Source organism: Triturus cristatus, chromosome 3_1 (assembly GCF_964204655.1).
Source record: "Triturus cristatus chromosome 3_1, aTriCri1.1, whole genome shotgun sequence".
NCBI classification, from domain to species: Eukaryota; Metazoa; Chordata; class Amphibia; order Caudata; family Salamandridae; genus Triturus; species Triturus cristatus.
Window position 1 is genome coordinate 429,116,124 of NC_140583.1, and position 18,954 is coordinate 429,135,077.

General features: G+C 48.1%; 1 protein-coding gene across 1 annotated transcript in view; it reads right to left on the reverse strand.

Moving 5' to 3' along the window:
• Positions 1-18,954, reverse strand: part of SHC4 (SHC adaptor protein 4) — a 316,130-nt gene that overhangs the window by 77,097 nt on the left and 220,079 nt on the right. Inside the window, exon 7 of the mRNA XM_085644213.1 lies at positions 3,085-3,211. Within this exon, the coding sequence (XP_085500339.1) occupies positions 3,085-3,211 (127 nt within the window). The remainder of the gene's footprint in view (positions 1-3,084; positions 3,212-18,954) is intronic.

The following is an 18,954-nucleotide window of genomic DNA, read 5'->3' on the forward strand; positions in this document are numbered from 1 at the left end:
CTTTTTGCGCTGGAAAGTACCCTGAAAGTATCGCAAAGCAGCGTGATGCACTGCTTTGCGTTACTTAGCACCAAGGAGGCATTACATGGGTGGTACATGGTCATTCCCATTCTACATCCTATACCTTTCGATGTAAAACCCTATCCACAAACAATTGTAGACAGGTTTTAGTGCCAAAAGTTAATGCCATTTAAAAGGAGAAGTTAAGAGGAGAAATGTTTTTATTTCTCCTTTCTTTTCCGATTTTGCATGTGTGCTGCACTTTGCAGCACACATAGAAAGTAGGAAAAGTTCTAGAGTGTGCCTTAGCATAATATTTTGTACAGGCAGGTTACCCTTCCTGTAGAAACCCTCTGTTAGAATCAGGCATGCACCCTAGTGCTATGGCGCTAAGGTGAGTGCTTGGTTACCAGCAGCTAAAATCATCACTGGTGCTAGGGAGACGGGAGGAGAGATTCATATCTCTGTAGATATGGCGCTCTCCTGCTCCCTCCCTGTCACGCAACGCAGCATGCCTTGTTTGTAAATATGGGCCCAAGTTTGAAAACTCTTCGGAACCTTTCTATAACAGCCCAATCAGGGAAGGAACGTGCAACAAATCAAGTTAGCTGAATGATAACCAGCCCTTCTGAATTATGACAAGCCTTCACAAGACTGACTGGTGCTTATTTAACAAACAACATCAAGGCACTGATGCACCCTAGTGGGTGTTTATGAGACAGCGACTGTATTTTGAGGTCGAGCTTGGGCAGCGCATGCACTGCTCTGCGAGCCATGCTGTATTGAAGTATGTACTTGAAGCGCCGCCCACTATCCGCCAATATTTGTCATTGGCTTGTGTCATTGTCCTTCGTAAATTCTGTTTTCTGATTTGTTATTAGCCTTGTTAGTCCCTCCTTAGTTCTGCCTTGTCTTCATTTGTAACCTCCCATGAGTACTGACCCTTTTACTTCAGCTGTTACATGGTACGTCTTCTTTAGTTTGTAAGCACTATTTTCTTTAATGAGTTTCTCTTACTGCAGGAGGGTCTCTCATGTGCAGTTGGGACCACTGGCTTGTTTAACTCAAAGCAAATGGGGAGCTCTTCAGAGGCCATGGGAGACAGAAGGGGGCAACTAAGCGATGCCTATAGGGCGGTCAAAGGGGGTGTTTAAATTCTGCTAGATCTGGTGTGTTTATTTTCTGAACGAACATCCATTGTAAACATGAATTTGCTTTAGGTTTGTTCCTCCGCTCGCCTGCTAAAAACCATGACTTCAACCAAGGGCTCTTACTCTCTTTTCTCAATTTGTTTCTCTGTGAAATGGATCCAAAAAAGAAAGAAACGCTTTAGCTGCATATGTCTCTTTGGATACACTCTCCCGCAAGCACGAACACGACCGGAAGGTATTGGAGCACTTTAATGAGCAGTTCTCCAGTTCCAAAATGGCAGCTCACTGTGCTTTGCTCTTTGGCTCAGATTACCTCTAAAGGGGGTGCTTTCATCCCCAGCTTAACATTGCTTTAGCTCATTTGCTTTTCTCCCCCTGCCCGCCACATTGCTCGATCGGTTGCTTCCCTATGCCCTCTGTGCCCCTTCCCCAACCGCGCCATAATTTTTGCTTCCCCACGCCAGCACCATCAGTTTTGCTTCCCCACACCCTCCCAGTCTGTGTTCATTCTGCTACCTTCTGTTTGCAACCCCCCTCACAACACCCACATAAACTTTTAAACAAGCATTTGGAATGCAATAGGTCTCGTATTAGCGAGAGTTTAAGCTATTAGCGAGAGTTTAAGCTTTTGGCATTGTAAATGACAATGGGCCCAATTCACAAACGTAATCTGAGACAAAATCGTAACTTTACGTCTTTTGGTATTCACAAAAGGCATTTAGGAGTAGTAAAATTAGGATTCCTAACTTTACTACTCCTAAATGCCTTTTGTGAATACCGAAAGTCGTAAAGTTACGATTTTGTCTCAGTTTAGGAGTAGTAAAGTTAGGAATCTAACCTTACTACTCCTAAATGCCTTTTGTGAATACCAAAAGTCGTAAAGATAGGATTTTGTCTCAGATTACTTTTGTGAATCGGGCCCAATGCCTTTTGTTATATTTTAAAAACCAAAACATAAATAAAATGCATTGTCATTTACAATGCCAATAGCTCAAACTCACTAAAAATGCAAGACCTGTTGCATTGCAGATGCTTGTTCTGTTTTACGTTTCTCACTTTCTGGTTATTGCCCCTATTTTTCCAATTTCGTTTTTAGGTATTTACTGGGTAAAGTCCTACCTTGTTAATTAAACCTGGTGTGGACGTTAAAGTTATTTTATTGTTAAGTGTATTGTTTGGTTGTGTTGTCACTCACATAACACCTCACACTTTCTCTGAGGTTTACCTTATAGTTCATACAAAGATACCAGAGATGAGCAATTGTGATCTTAATTGGAACCGGACAGATGTTCATTCCCCAGTAGGCCAGTTAACCATACACTTATTTCCAGTTTTAGTAAGCATGAATTTCACTGCACACCTTCACTTTAATTTTCTATGTATGATTAGGACATGTTATAACCCCGGAGAGAGGGGAAGGTCAAATAATGCACCCACGAGTCAGGGGAAGGTAAAATAATGCATTGAACAGATATGAGTACATTTGGGATACTCGTGCCTGCCTGCAACAATATGCTATCTTCCTCAGTAATCAATATGAAACCTATGGTTTAAGAACTCATTGAAATCAAGCCTTCACACTAGATCTATTGTAATGAAAATAAGGACTAAACATAGGCTTCTTTATCATATAAGATCATGCTGTGTTTCTATGCAGTTCAGTGAAAGTAGGAACTGTTTCAGTTATATCTGTATTGCTTAGGTTCAGTTGTCTGGTGATTCCATTGGTCTCTGTTGAAGAGATGGGTATATCACAAATCACCTGACTGCAGTCCCTTAATGTGATGTCACTTCGGCCTGGGTATTCACTGGCCTAATTTTAGGCCAAAGTGCTGATAGGCACTGTGTGCCTGCATGGTCATTCCAAACATTGATACTAGGAGTAAAGGGACAAACAAGCAAGTCCAAGGCCCCAGACGGCTGCCACTCTTACCTGTCAGTGGAATCCATCAAAGCGACAGGATTCTTCAAATACTGCTTGAAGCGGAGCTCAAAGGCCTGCCCTATAGTGTTTATCACATCTTGAGCCAAACCATTCGGGCACTCCAATATGTGGCATGCTGCCAGAAGGGTAAACAAAAGAGTGTTACTGCGTGTAAGACAAGTATCACATTGTGCTGACTGAAGACATACATTGAAGACATTTCATCATTCTTGAACACATTCACATAAAATACACCTGGTAATGATTGGCTTGATGAGAGTTTCAAACTGAGCATGTTCAGTAGAATGTAAATTACTGAGATTAAGAAAGTTGTCGGCAACCACTTCATACATGTAAATAATGATATACAACAAATACGTTTGCCCTATTATATTGTATAAACGTTAGCGTCACTGTTTCTGGTTTCACCGTAGTAAATATATTACATTTAAGTTCAATAAAAGCGCTCCCTTCACCAAACAGGCTATTTTCACTCTTTATCACCCAAGCCATCAATGTACGTATTTCTTTTTTTCCAGTTTAAAAAACCTTTATTAAAGGCAATCAATAGGGAACACAGTGTGATACCTACAACCCTGGCGGGGCCGGCAGCGTAGAGACTGACAGAGTCATCTGGGAAATCAGCAAATACACAGCAAGTTGCCTACAACCACTCCGGGCCGGCCGCGTAGAGTCAAATATTGTACGCAGGCTAAACAAGCTGCAGAAGGGCCTTCCAGCTGGGTTGATGCAGTATAATCAGGGACATGTAAGTTCAGTGGTCAGGAGCCCCGGAAAGGTGCAGGCAAGAGTGAGATGTCGAGAAGCGTGATCGCACCCCAACAGGTGGATCTGCCCCCAGGCATCCCTTGATAGGCTTGTTAGCCCACTGTGTCAGATGTACTATGCGTTAGAATTTGTGCGTGTTCCTATGACCAGGGTGGCGTTAAGAGAAAGTAAAAAGAGAAAAACAAGTAACAACAATTAAACAGAGGCGATGCAAGCTGCGGCGTGGTATGTGGCATGGGACGTCCAGTGGTTCTGTGCACTAAAATGTGTGGGGGGGTGGGAGAGGGGGAGTCATTGTCCAGAGCCTCCGGAACCATTCGCGGGGGCTTAGTGAAGGTGTTGGTCAATCGTTGGGAAGAGTTGAAGGGCCCTTAGCCTCGGGGGGCTAAAGCAAGTGAACTCAATGGACATTAAATAAGATATCAGTGACTGCCAGACGCGTTGGATTTTCTTTTCAGTGTTTGCGATATTATGAGAGAGTCTCTCCATTGCCAATATGTGCCACACTGTGACGAACCATTGGGCCACTGAGGGGGCTGAGGTTTGTTTCTATGTACACGCTGTAAGCTGGCGCGCTGCTAGGAGTAAGTGGCTTATGAGGGCCCAGTCCGCCCGGTCATTGCCGCCAGTGTAGAGGGACGTATGCCTAGTATTATCACGTGTTGCAGATGTGGGATCGGGTACTCCACGATGCCCTTGTTGTGTCCCAGGACCTCCTTCCAAAGGTAGTTATTACCTGGCAAGACCACCATATGTGATATAGAGTGCCTTCCTCCTTCCCACAATGCCAGCAGAGGTTGGAGGTTGTGCGGTAAATAGTAGCAAGACGAGAAGGTGTTTGGTACCATTGGAGCATTAGCTTATATGCAGTTTCACGGGTGGTAAGGCTTTGATACCTTTTGGGGATGTCCTGCCATAACTTATCCCACTGTTTAGGAGAGATCATTCCCAGGGTGGCGTCCTGCCAGGCAGTCTGATATTTATGAACAAGCATCGGGATCAAATGCTGCCGCACCTGATAGGTTTTAGAAATTAGCCCTCGGGTGCCCTCAAGGCCCGCTTCTCGAATAGAGTGAGGGGGCGTGTTGCCGCCATACGAATTTCGGGGGCAGAGAGCCAGTGCCTTAGTTGCATGTACTGATGCTGCATAATCGGACTGGCACATATCAAATGTTTTAATGTCATCCCCTACAAAAAATTTGTGCTTTATCTACTGAACGCCTGTGTTGGGAGGCCCGGGCAGAATTCTGGATTACGTGCAATGGGGATGATTGGGGACATAAAAAAAGTCAGCCCCTTTTTAACCGCAATTTTATCCCAGAACTCAAGGACTGTTTTGGTGGGTGCCCCGACATATGCACTTCGAGGTCAGGCTTGTTTAGGCAGCCAAACAAGGTCCCGCAATGGCCGGCATGCCACTGCATGGTCCATGTGGAACCAATGCTCCTAACTCTCCCGCATGACCCACTTGGAGATGTATCGCAAGTGGGCTGCCTAATAGTATTTCTGCAGGTTTGGGTACGGCAGGCCTCCTGTATCATGTGGGTGCATCAATAGTGAGTGCGCTACCCTCAGCCGTTTCCCATTCCACACAAAAGCATGCAGGTCGCCCTGTAGCCTCTGGATATCCTAGGATCTGGGTTGTCAGTGCCTGAAATAGGTATAGAACCCGTGGTAAGATGTTCATTTTAATAATATTGATGCGTCCCAGCCAAGAAATATGGAGGGGCTTCCACCTCTGTAGGTCTGCTAATACTCAACGCCGGAGGTTCGCCCAGTTTGTGCACGAACAGGAGGCAAGCGCAGGGGTGATCTGAAGCCCCAACTGCCTGATGGAGTCTGCCGTCCATTAAAAGGGGGTCAGGCCCTGTAGTACACAGGCCCTGTAGTACACTAGCCTTGGGGGCTGGGATATTGACGTTGAGGACAAATGATTTAGAGATATTGATTTTGAAGCCGGAAACCGCTTCAAAGGCTTGTAGGCTTTCCACCACACATGGAAGTGAAAGTTCAGGTTGAGTCCGCGTAAGCAGGAGGTCATCAGCAAACAAGTTAATCTTGTGGACTTGGCCTCCAAGGGTTAAGCCCTTAATCTCCTCTAGCTCTGTCACTCGAATGGCCAAAGGTTCCACCGCTAGTGTGAAAAGCAGGGGCGACAGTGGGCACCCCTGCCTTGTTCCCCGGTGCAGTGATATCGGTCCTGTAGCCCGCCCATTTACCCGAATGCAAACTGTTGGGGCCACATACAATGCCATGATCTTCGAGATAAAGTCCTGCCCAAGGCCAATCTTAGTCAGCACAGTGCCGAGATAGGACCAGTCTACCCTGTCAAATGTCTTCTCCCCATCAAGCAAGAGAAGGCACATGGGGATATTCAGGCGCTAAGCTTTTCGACAAGGTGTGCTATACAGCGGATGTTGTACGCGCCCTGCCGGTGGCAGATAAACCCCACCTGGTCGGGACTGATGAGGCCAGGAAGGTAGGGGTCAAGGCGCGTGGCTAATATTTTGGTAAAACTTTTGGCATCCGTATTGTGCAGGGCTATCGGGCGGTAAGAGGAACCCTGCGCCAGGTCCTTGCCTGACTTTTGGATAAGGGAGATCTTGGCCATTGCTATGGTGGGGGTGAGGCCCGTGTCGTCCGTGAAGGGATTATACAGACGCAGGAGGTGTTCCTGCATTTGTGGGAAAAAGGAACGATAAAAAAGCACAGGTAGCTCATCCGGTCCTGGGGCTTTGCCCAGGGTAAGACCCTTAACGGCGGTACAGAGTTCTTCTGCTGTGATGGGGCTGTCTAGGAGAGACGTGTGGTGTGTGGACAAGGGTTCCCACTCTCAGTCCGCGAGGTAAGAGTGGAGTCTCGTGGGGGAGGGGTCTTCACGAGAATAGAGTCGCTGATAGTAGTCTCGGATTTGTCCTTTTCTGCTGTCATCCAAGCAGTGGCACATGTCTGCATTTTGGCAATGTGTGTTTGCACCTGGCGCTGCAGCAGTTTACGAGCCAGTAGCCTTCCCACTTTATCCCTCCTGCATAGTATTTCTGCTACAGTGTCAGCAAGGCGCTCTCTGCATTTCCCACGCGATGGGCACGCAGCTGGCCACGCAATATGGCTAGCTACCTTTTAATACGTCGGGTAGGGGCCTCCTTGTCCGATGCTCTAGCAGCTTGATCTCTGCGGTGAGTTTAGATTTTACTAGTTTCGCTTCCCTCTGTCAAGCTATGGCAATAGAGGTTATCATGACCCAAATCGTCGATTTGAACCCACCCCACAGTGTTTGTAGAGATCTCTCGGGAGAGGTGTTGAGATGAAAGTATTCAGTGATGCTCTTTCGTATCTCTTCCACAACTACCGGATCCTATAGCAGATGCGTGGGTATGTGCCACCTGGGAGGGTAGGCCGGCGGAGAGGACCGATCTTCCCATGTGAGTTCGAGATGAGCATGGTTGGAGATGGAGATATCTGAGAGTTTTGCTCAGCGCAGGCATGTAAGGAGGGAAGGTGTGACAAAGACGTAATCAATGTGCGAATAGGAAGTGTGCACAGGCGAGTAATAGGAGTAGTCCCGTACGTCAGGGTGTTTGTATCTCCAGGCATCTACCAGGCCCCATTCTTCAATGTCCCTATTGAGGTGCGCCGACATTGCACCAGTGGTGTGAAATGTCATGTTACTCATGTCAAGTGTAGGGTCCCAGACCGAACTGAAGTCCCCGCATACCACTAAGCCCTCATCCCCCATTTGAGCTGTTCAGCTAGCACGCGCATAATGTACACGTCCTAGGCAGTGTTTGGGGCATAAACATTAAGTAGCATCAGCTGTGGTGTAGTAGTTGGCCTTGCACAGTACCCCCACTCCCAGTGTCTTAGAGGGGGCATATGCCCAGTATCGGTGGGGATATTTCGGATACGCCATGCGGTATAGGTCTGCCTTCATCAGGTGGGTCTCCTGCAGCATTATAACATCTTGGTCATGGTGTAAGATGTAGCGCCATATTTGTTTGCGCTTGTTTGGGGAGTTTAGACCCCGTACATTTAAGGAAAGTAGTTTAGTGTCCCTCATGGGAGGTGAATGATTAGGGGGGCATTCCCATGCTATGCGTTGTGTCACATTTGGAGAGGCCAATATATATTGTGTTATAGGTCTAAGCTACCATCTCTGCATCCTCTGTGTGCCTTCCCACCGTTTTCAGGCCTAGCGGACCCCTGCCCTCCAGACCCCCCATGCTCCCCCTCCCCCACCCACAGCCACAGTGGCTCCATTGTCATTGCGACGAGTCCCGCCATGTGGAATCAACAGAAACAACCAAGTTAACATAAAAACCAAAAGCGGGCCACTGGGCCCAGCAAGACCTTCTCGGAAAACGGAGACCGGCACCGAGGTGCTCTGATCTCGCTGGAGGGGTCGCCCTCTTCAGGAGAAGGTTCAGGGAGGCACGTCATCAGGGGTGTAGTTGGAGTGTCAAAGTACATTTCAGGCAAGCCCCGCGTGTCCCCGGGGCAAGCCAGTCACCTCTATAGGTCCTGGGCGAACATCTTGTTACCGCCGTTACTGCTGATTTGGCATCGCTGCTCAGTCAGGACCAAGACGTCGTGCATCGGATATGGCGAAGATCGTGATGGGTCACCCTCAGGGAGATTCCGCAGTGGAGTGGGTAAGGGAGGGACCCCTTCTAAACGAGCGAAGGTGGTCGATGACATCTTGTTTTGGCACTTGGGAGGATAGTTCAGCTTGCTGTTTATTGGTGTGGCGCTGGGGTATTGTTGTCCATCTGGGCTTGAGATCACGGTTTGAGGCGCCCGTGGAGGTAGAGCTTTCTTCTGCAGGGGAGTCGTCCGCTATGCCCAGCAGTGTCTTAGCCTCTGCCAGCGAGTGAAGAGAGCGGCGCCTGCCCTCCCATTGAAACAGGAGTGCGAAGGGATGACCCCACTAGTATCGGATACCCTGCGCCCACAGTTTGTATGTGATAGGTTTGAAGTCTCGCCTTTTTGCAGAGAGTGACTGCAGAAAGATCCTTCCTTATAGAGCTGTACCACATGTCCCTGGAACTTGATCTCCGTCTTTTTGTGGGCCACCTGCATTATCACCTCCTTTTCGGTGAAAAAGTGCACCCTGGTCAGCATGTCTGGCCCGCTGCCTTTTCGTGCCGTTCGCATGAAGACCCTGTGGGCTCAATCAAGAGTGGGTGGGGATGCGTCATCGTCTCCGCGAACCCCCTATAGCAGCTCAGCTGTGAAGGCGACAATGTCTGTGCCTTCCGCACCGGCCGGAACACACCGTATGCGAATATTATTGCGTGACTCATATTTTCTAGGTCTTCCTGCTTAGTCTGGAGCTCAATATTTTGGTCTTCAAGTGCACTGATGCGCTTCAGCAGCATTTCGTGATCTTCTGATCTGTTGTCGACCGTTCGCCCCAGGTCATCTACCTTGTCACCAATCTTGGTCACCACCCTACGGATGTCACGGAGGCCCAACTTAAACTCTTCCTTGAGGGAGGAGATGTCCGTCCGTATCTCCTGTAGAAAGCGGTCCATATACCCCTGAGTAATGGAAGCCGAGAGTTCTCCCCCCACCGGCGTCGAGTGTGAGGTAGAGGTCTGTATTGTCTCTCCTGGCTACGGAGCCTTGTTCCACAGGGATGTCACCGGGTTGCTCCTGACCATCTTAGAGCATGTCATAGCAGATGATTGGCAGCCCCAGGGCACAGGCCTCCATGCGCAGGGTCGCTAGTCCGCTATAGTTGCTGCCCGACAGCTAAGGTGTTTGTGTTGTGGGCAGATGAAGGAGCTCCTTGTTCTCAAAGGTATTCTGAGGCTTTCCAACCTGCCTAGGGAAGGTCCAATGGCCCTATTCCAAGCTGCAACTGCCGGGCACCATGCTTCAGGGTAGGAGATTTGCACTCTGCAGCTCCACATGGGTGATCGTCGATAGGGCAGCTTCCTCCCAGCCACCGAGGGCACGCCAGGGGCCATCTAACCTTGGCACACCAGCAGCAGGTAAACACAGTTCTGTTCAGCCTTTGGCCTCCCTGCAGGCCCGCCACCTGGCCGCTTCACGTGCTCTGGCGGGAAGGAGTGCCCCAGCCTAAGTCAGGCAGTCCAAGCAGCAGAGCGGGGCATGCGGCGGTGTTGTTCCCTCGGGGTCCCGGGTGTCGCGAGGCAGCCAATGGGGGCACCTAGTTCCACACAGGACCCAGCCACAGGGTCGCTGCTCAGTTCTGTCCCCTGCAAGGTATGCCGCGCCACTTGCTGCCACCCACCGCTCACCCGGCCACCGGGGGGCCCCTGGGCGATCAGGCTGGAGCCCACCTCTGGTTGGTGCCTATGCTGGAGGGGAAGGTTAGATCCACCGCAGACACCCAATTCTCTGCAGATAGCAGGGGCTACAGGTTCCCACTAGTCCAGACACAGCAGTTGAAGATTTGCCTCCGGGGGGGCACAGTGCGGGCGACCAATTCAAAGTGAGTTGTTCCGCCCCACCCCCAGAGTGCGTTGACCCAGGGATGCTAGACGCGGTCCAACAGGGCAGCCGCACTCCCAGGCACTCACCATGCAGGACGCAGCTGGTCCGCAGAGCAGCCACCAAGCTCCGGAGTCCGCTTGGGGTCCGCTGGGTAGGTTACAAAATGGCAGCCGCCGACCGCGACTTCCTGCAGCTGAACCTGTGTGTTGTGGGCCCATCCTCGCAGCCCCTGGAGGGAGGGGTGTCATCAGGCAATAGTCTCTGGGGGCTTGGGGACCCCCATAGAGGCTGCCTCAGGATGTAGCGGCAAGCAGTCACCCCCGGGCCCCGGCCGCCACCGCGGACACAGACAGCCCGAGGATCCAGCCGCCCGGTCTGCAAGCAGCAAACAGGTGAGTCTCCACAGGACCCGGGAGCGGTCATGAGTGTCCCCAACCGCCAGCACTCCTCCGGTGTGCTGTGCTGCGTTGTAGTGGGCCCCAGGGAGATTGAGCTCACCCGAGACACACCTCACTCCATTGCTCCCAGGGCCACACCCCTGTACATATTTCTTTCATGTGTTTCCTATTGCACCAAGTTTGTTACCTTTGCCATGTTGGAAGTCGTTAGTAATCCATAAGGGTGAGGAGGCAGGTGTTGTGGATTGACATCATGCCATGCGGAGCGCTGGGATTGATAGTAGATCTCAACGTGTGATTTGCTTCTTCTCCCTCAGCAGTCTTGTGTGTGTTTGAATACCTCTACGGTCGCTCTCTCACACTGTGACACAAATTTGCAAAAAATTGTGGGTATGCAAATGTCGGGCTGAAAGACTTCTCTATAACCTTAGTCCATATTTACCCAGATGCTCTAGAGGAAGGTGCAGAAGCAGTTAATATGGTATGCTCTATTGCTAGTGTGATATTTAGTTATTTGGTGATGTGGGTTGATATAAAGATGGATTACATTCCCAAAAGCAGGAGTCCCTGAGAACGTGCTTTCAGCTTGCCTGCCGGCCTGTCTGGTTAGTTCACTTCAACCTTTGGGTAAATCATACTTACGGCCCAACAAAACAAAGGCAAGATAAGCCATCATGCAGACTTCCAGATGACAAAGACTGTATTTTGTACAGAAACTGAGTGATGAAGTAAGTAATCTTTCAGACGATGCACAGCAGCTACTAATATTTGTAAGCAAGTTCAAGACCTGTAGTGGAACTGACAAGCCATAGTTAGTGTTAATGGATTTCACTAAGGATTTGTTTAAAATAGATGTTGGTATTAGACATGGATACCCCTTTTGACTGTGACTCTTTGCAATTTTTATTGGACCCCATCCTCAGCAAATGTCTATTCTGTGGAGGCACCCAACCATTAGTGTAGAAGTGCTCAAGAGTCAAGTTTATCTTGTAAGTTGATGATGTGTTTTACTCTAAAACCACTTTATATAACACATTACCGGGGAGTTTGAATGGCAGGATACCGACAAAACTCGGATAAAACTCAAATTCTTTAAGCTGACTGTATAGATTTTGATAGCACACAAGAAGTGACCTCCTTAAAGTATCTCTGTATCTTTCTGACACAAAAGATACTCAGTTTGTTTAAGCTAAAAGATGATAAACCTTGTGAAATTAATTTAAAAAAGAGGAACCTTCCTGTTTCACTCGTCTTTTAAGTTAAAATCATTCAAATGATTTTACATGCACGCATCTGTATATCTTTTCCAGCTGTACCCATAAAAATGCACTCTGTCCTCCTTATAAAAAAAATGACTGCTTCCATCTCCAACTCTATACGTGTCTAGAAGAGGCCCTAAAATGGAGTATCCTTTTCTGAGGGAAGGGTGAACCTCAGCAGACACTCATGTTTATTTCTGGGTTGTCATAGGCAGGTTTGCAAGGTTACTATTGCAAGTGCCAAAACTAGATAATCATTTATTCTGTATGCACCATGCAGGCTCTATAGATTAATAACATTTGGGATGCCTAAACATTTTTAAAGAAATATAAAGTAGGAATCTTTTCACATTCTTTCAGATAATTATTGATATGTAAAGTATTTTAGTAATTAATGCAAAATCTTGAAAAAACCATCATTGTATCAACTTTTCGAGAACACAATTATTAAATTGTTACACTGATTCTGAAATTTTGCATCCTTTGGAGAGTTTTTATGAATTCTTGCAGATGTCTCTATAAACAAGTCCTTGCTTTTAAGCAAAGAATATTAGCACTTACCCACCCTTTGTAGCAGCATGTTGTTTTTCTACCAGCCTGTCTGTTTCTTATTTTTGTCCACCTTTTATGAAAGAACACGAGGATGATCTTCAAGTATGGGCTAGGAAGTGGTTCCATTGGACAAACTCTTCTGTAACTCTGAAGATACTGTCCTGAACCTTGCTAGGTCAACATTTTTTTCATCTGTTGCAAAGTATAGTTTGCAGCAGTTTAAAGTATTGTATGCTTTTTATTGCACCTCAAACAAGATGGCTAAATTGATAGGAGGAAGAGGGGAATGTGTCAGATGTTCTGTTCATGATGCAGAAAGATTACACATGTTTGTTTACAGTGGCTGATTTAATATTTATTGGGAAATATCTACAAATTCTTAAGTAGAAGGTTAGACATAGATTTACCTCCAGATGTGTAATCTATTTAGTTTAGCGATTCCTGTAGCCAGGAGTCAAACCAGTACACTCAATGAAAAATATAAAATCCCCTTCTTCTTTGAGGTAGCTGATCGAATGAAATTCAAATGTTCCACTTTTCTGTCAATCATCCAATTACCCAAATGCATGGATTACTCAAATATCTGCAAAATAGGCATAGATGTGACCCAGCGCTTACTCTAGAGATCAGAGCTGTGATGAATTAGTGTTTTGTAAATATTTCACAGTGGTGGTCGTTATAGTTAGGACCTAGTTACCATAGCAAGAGGTGTGTTTGGTTTGCAAATGCTTTGGTGCCATTTGATGAATGTTCATGAAACGTTCCCAAAAAAAAGTTCAACCACCTCAGATCTTTCCTGGAAAGTTTCGGGGTGATCAGGTGGGGGGGCAAGAAAAAAGGGGGATCCAAAAACACATTTTCTCTGTGCAATTTCCATAGGGATTTTTTAACAACATTACAGCCCAAAAGGCTGAACAGAATTACACCAAATTTGTCAGAAAGCTAGCTCTTGATCCAGAAAGCGTGTTTTTGTGATTTGGTGTAAATCCATTCAGTAGGTTTTGAGAAATGAAGGTTCAAAATATTTGCATATCTGGATGGTTGGGTTTGGAGGACTCTCGTAAGCGTTCCTGTGAGCACGCATCTTCAAATAATAGAGCTTTCTGATTGGTCAAGGGGGCTTTTATTCCCATCTATCACTTCGCTCCAGTGGGAGTTTGCATGTTCCAATAAGGCACAATACAGGAGTGTTGAGTGAATATGTAGGTTTATTCCAGTATACAGACTTCATCCACAGTTATGGCTCTATCTCCTCCAAAGACCAGATCTCAACTCACCCAACAACTTTACACACACCTAGAGTAAACAGGGAGAACACTCCCAGCCATACATTCCACATTCCAGTGCACCAGCCAGGATGCCACAGGGGAAGGGTATCCTGACCCCCCTGGACCTAGTGAGGGGATCTCCCCCAACTTTTTTGTGTTGCAGCAATCCTGTGGGACTCTTGCGGAAGCCCATGGGACCCACCAGGTTGCCACCGGAGTCCCACAGGAATGCAGGGGCCGCACATCCTCCTGCAAGAGTCCCATTGAATCAGAAAACCATTAAAAAGGGGGAAGGGGTGCAAGTTTCTGTGGTGAGTTGGCCACGTGCAGGCAGTTGGACCCGCAGCTCAACCATACTGCGCACTGCCGCCGGGCTAGATGGCTGCCCGTGGGGGGTCAAACTAACCTCATGCTGCACACGACCATGGCCGTGTGCAGCAGGAGATGTCTGCCAGGTGCCAGATTTAAGTACAGGGCCACACTCCAGGGGGTTGGTTGCCTGCTGGGGATTGGACGCAGTGTCTGGCCACAAAGCCCTGAGGCCAACCCCACACTTCACATGGCTACCTGCCATGCGCAGCAAGAGGGGCTGGCTGGCCACAGGGGGGGTTGACTGCTGCCCAAGGAGGATTGAGCAAAGGGCCTGGCCTCAGGCCAGGCTCTGCAGCCACAACCATACTCCATACATCCAAAGGCCATGCATGGTGGGTTTGCCGCCCGCAGGGGGCATTGGAGGAAGGCCTGACGACAAGTGAGGTCCTGCGCCCAACTCCACATGCGTCAGGAGGGGTTAGGATAATTACGTATGACAATAAAATATCACTTTATGTTTAAAAAAAAACTAGAAATTGGACTGAAAAAAACAGACGTTAACCTGATGCTATAGTTAGGTATGGCAATAAGATCTTACTTTGCACTGCAGTGGGGATAGCTGGCCAAGGGGACCAACACCACGCTCTGCACAGCTGAAGGCTGTTTTTGACAATGTGTTGGCTGCCGCGGAGGTTTGGTGCAGGGCCAAAACACTTGGGCGATGGCTTCCTGCGGGGATATATGCAAATATCCAAAAGGTGCCCCACTGAAACGCCACAAAACTTGCCCAGTCAGGGTTGCTGCAAACACCTTGTTTAATTATTTTATTTTGCTTACTCAGCGCATTTTGGCATTTATATCATGTTTAATAGGCCAAACAGTTAGTGAACAGCCAACCCAAATATATACGAAACATCCTTCCCCCAAACTATCAACAAAATTATTTCTCCACTTGCGCACAAGACCCCCCTCTGACTCTCCGCATCCAGCACGAGTGACCCCCACTCCAACACAGAACACCTCCACTTCCAGATCCAGACTAGCCCCAGGACCACATTATGCGGCACCCTCATCTACCGACCGCCTGGACCTCGCACTCACCGCACAACCACCATCGCCGAACTCGTAGCACCCCGCGCCATCACCTCCACGGACTACAGTCTACTCGGGGACCTGAATTTCCACCTCGACAACAGCAACGACCCAGATTCGACCACTCTCCTAGACAACCTCACCAACCTTGGACTAAAGTAGCTCGTCAACACGCCCGCCCACGAGGCGGGTCACACCCTCGACCCCATCTTCGCAGGAGGGACTAACATCCGCCTCAGCCACACTACTCAACCCCTCTGGATCGACCACCACTGCGTCCATTTCACCTTCAACACCACCACTGAACCCAAACCCGCCCCGCACCCGCTACAACGGAACTGGAGCAACGTCACAGAGGAACACCTGAGCACCACCCTCTGTCAAAGCCCCCCTATCACCACGAACGACACCAACTCTGCAGCCAGGGAATTTCACCGCTGGGTCTCCTACTGCGACGACAAGCTCGCACCCCGCCAAACAACGCCCTCTAAAAGCAGTCTGTTTCACCGCAGAACTAAGAAGCCAGACGCTCCTGCAGACACCTAGAGAAAACCTGGCGAAACCTGAGAACCACAGAATAACGGAACAACCACAAGAGTGCCCTGAAGGATTACCACCAACGCATAAGAGACACCAAACAGACCTTCATAAGAGACAAAGTCCAGACCAGCTTATCCAATGCCAAGGAACTGTTCAACATCATATAACAGTTCGCCAAACCCACCTGCGAATCCACGGACGTCACACCCTCCCAGGAACTCTGCGACAAGCTCTGCTCCTACTTCCATCTGAAGATCAAGACCCTCTATGACAACTTCAGCGAACCAACGACGAACACCACCCCCTTACCCACCGTCGCCCACAAACCTACCATCAAGTCCTGGGATCCCGCGACCGTCGAACTCATCACCGCGACCATGAAGGAAATCCACTCAAAAGCCCCAACGGACCCCTATCCACCGCACATATTCAACAGGGCCGCCGTCGTACCCAAACTAGGACGAACCATCAACGCCTCCCTCAGGTCAGGCATCTGCCCAGATGACTGGAAATTGGCAGAGGTAAGGCCCCTCCTCAAGAAACCAATGGCCGACCCTACGGACCTGAAAAACTCCCGGCCCATCTCTCTCCTCCCCTTTGCAGCCAAAGTCACCAAGAGAATCGTAAACACCAAGCTGACCTCCTTCATATAAGGGAACTCCATCCTGGATGCCCCGCAGTCTGGATTCCGCAGCAACCACAGCAGCGAGACCGCCCTCCTCGTGCCACCGACGACATCCGCATGCTACTGGATTAGGGACACACCGCGGCCCTCATCCTTCTAGACCTCTACGCAACTTTCGACACCGTCTCACATCGCGCGCTCACTGCCAGACTGCACGACGCGGGAATACAAAGAGCCGCCCTCGACTGGATCCGATCCTTCCTCTCTGACAGAACCCGGAGGATCCGACTCCCGCCCTTCCTCTCAAAACCCACAGAAATCAGCTGCGGAGTACCCCAGGGATCCTCTCTCAACCCTACGCTCTTCAACATCTACATGCCCCCCTTGCAGTCATCGTCAGACAGCATGGGCTCAACATCGTATCCTACGCCGACGACACCCAACTAATCCTCTCGCTCACGAAGAATCCCAAAGACACCAGACTCTGCTTCCAGGAAGGAATAAAGAATGTGGCAGCCTGGATGAAGGACAGCTGCCTAAAGCTAAAATCAGAGAAAACCGAGATCCTCATCCTCGCACCATGCATCACCACCTTGGACAACACCTGGTGGCCCCCCGCCCTCGGTAGCCCACCCACAACTACAGACCACTCTCGGAACCTCTGCATCATCCTTGACTCCTCCCTCTCCATGAACCGCCAGATCAATGCCGTTACCTCCACCACCTTCAACTGCCTTCGCATCCTCCGTAAGACCTTCAAATGGATCCCCCCGACTGCAGAAGGACCGTCACCCACGCACTCATAACCAGCAGAGTGGCCTGCGGTAACGCCCTCTACGCCGGAATCAACAAAACTCTTCTACGCAAACTACAAACCATCCAGAACGATGCAGCCAGACTCATCCTTGGGACACCGCGCCATGAGCACATGACCCAACACCTACGAGGCCTCCACTGGCTACCCATCGAAAAGAGGGTCACCTTCAAACTCCTCACCCACGCCTACAAATCCCTCAACAACATCGGACCCACTTACCTCAACAAGAGACTATCCCTCCACGTACCCAAGAGGAACCTCCGCTCCGCCGATCTCGCCCTGGCAGAGGTTCCCCGCATCCGCAGAAAGAGAACCGGTGGGAGAGCTTCCACCTACATCAAAGCGAAAACCTGGAACGAGCTCCCTGTGAATATCAGAAGATCCCCCACCCTGCACACGTTCGGGAAGGACCTCAAGACCTGGCTCTTCGACTGACCCAGAGCTGCTCCCCCCCCCCCTAGCGCCTTGAGACCCTCACGGGTGAGTAGCGCGCTATAAACCCCTGATTGATTGATTAATTGACAATTGTGAATGGTGACACTAAGTCAGCTACGATTTTAATTTTTACACCACCCAAGGTCATCTCACACAGGTTTCTTTCTTGGAGCTTTATTCACACCAAACACACCAGTTTATCTAACTTATCTACCTACCTTGCTATTGCTAATATTAAATTGTGTTCTTTTTTCTTACTACAAACTTTGTAATACTGACTTAAAATACCAGAACTCTTCAGACTACGTGCAGGGCATTTTTTTAATCATGTACTAGATGATCCAAAATCTCACACCTATAGCACTTTCCCTGTAAATCATAAGCCCCCTATTCTCTTCACACCTCTCCTTTTATTGGTCATGATTTCATTTAGCCAGGGTTCGACTTTTTTTTATCTTTGCCACTTTCTCTGCAACTAACACAGCATTAGCACACCTTCGTGTGGGTTCTTCTCTTCTCACTATATAAATCATCACTTGTAAAGGAGATTTTCTTCTTACCCATAAATTATCTTAGATATTACGATTAGCTGTGAGTATGACTGATTTCTGTTGAATTTGTTCTGTAAAGTGCCAAATCAACAATGTCAGAGTTAATCTTTTAAGAGCTGAAATATAATATTCTATACTTTCTTCCTTCCCATGTTTCTTTTGAAAAAACGTGTATCAATCAATTGCCACACATACACCAGGTGAAAAATATGAGTCCTATTATCTTAATGCATTAATAGAAACATTACACTGGGCAAGTTGTTTGTGTGTTTTTTCTATACGGTTATATACTTTTAACCCTCCTGGACCTAAGCAATTTATAAGATTTTTTTTTATTGTTGGATGTTATATCTTCTTTCTTGAAGTAGAAATGTAATTTAAAAAAATACTCCCTCCACTCTTACTTCATTGGGGGATTTCCAGAGGTAGGTATAAAAGCCAGTGGAGGAGTGCGATTCCAAGTGTCCATTTCAGTCATGTTAGAAAGTTTGTTTAATGAATTTGAAATACTGGTAAATGATATAAAATGCTCAAGTAATGGGGTTTCTTATTGGTGCTTATTATTGGTACTATGCAGCTAGAATATGAGGTAGCCTGTGAAGAAACACAAAAACATTTCTTACAAATATTATTTATCCTCTGATATCTACTTCCCTGGTGTGCCTAAATTCATATTTCCCTGTAGGAATAAAAGGTAATGTTAGAAAAAAAACAGGCTTGCTTCAATGCCGCTAAAGTTCCATTAACAAATCACTTGCCAGATCTCACCTTGAAGCCAGTGA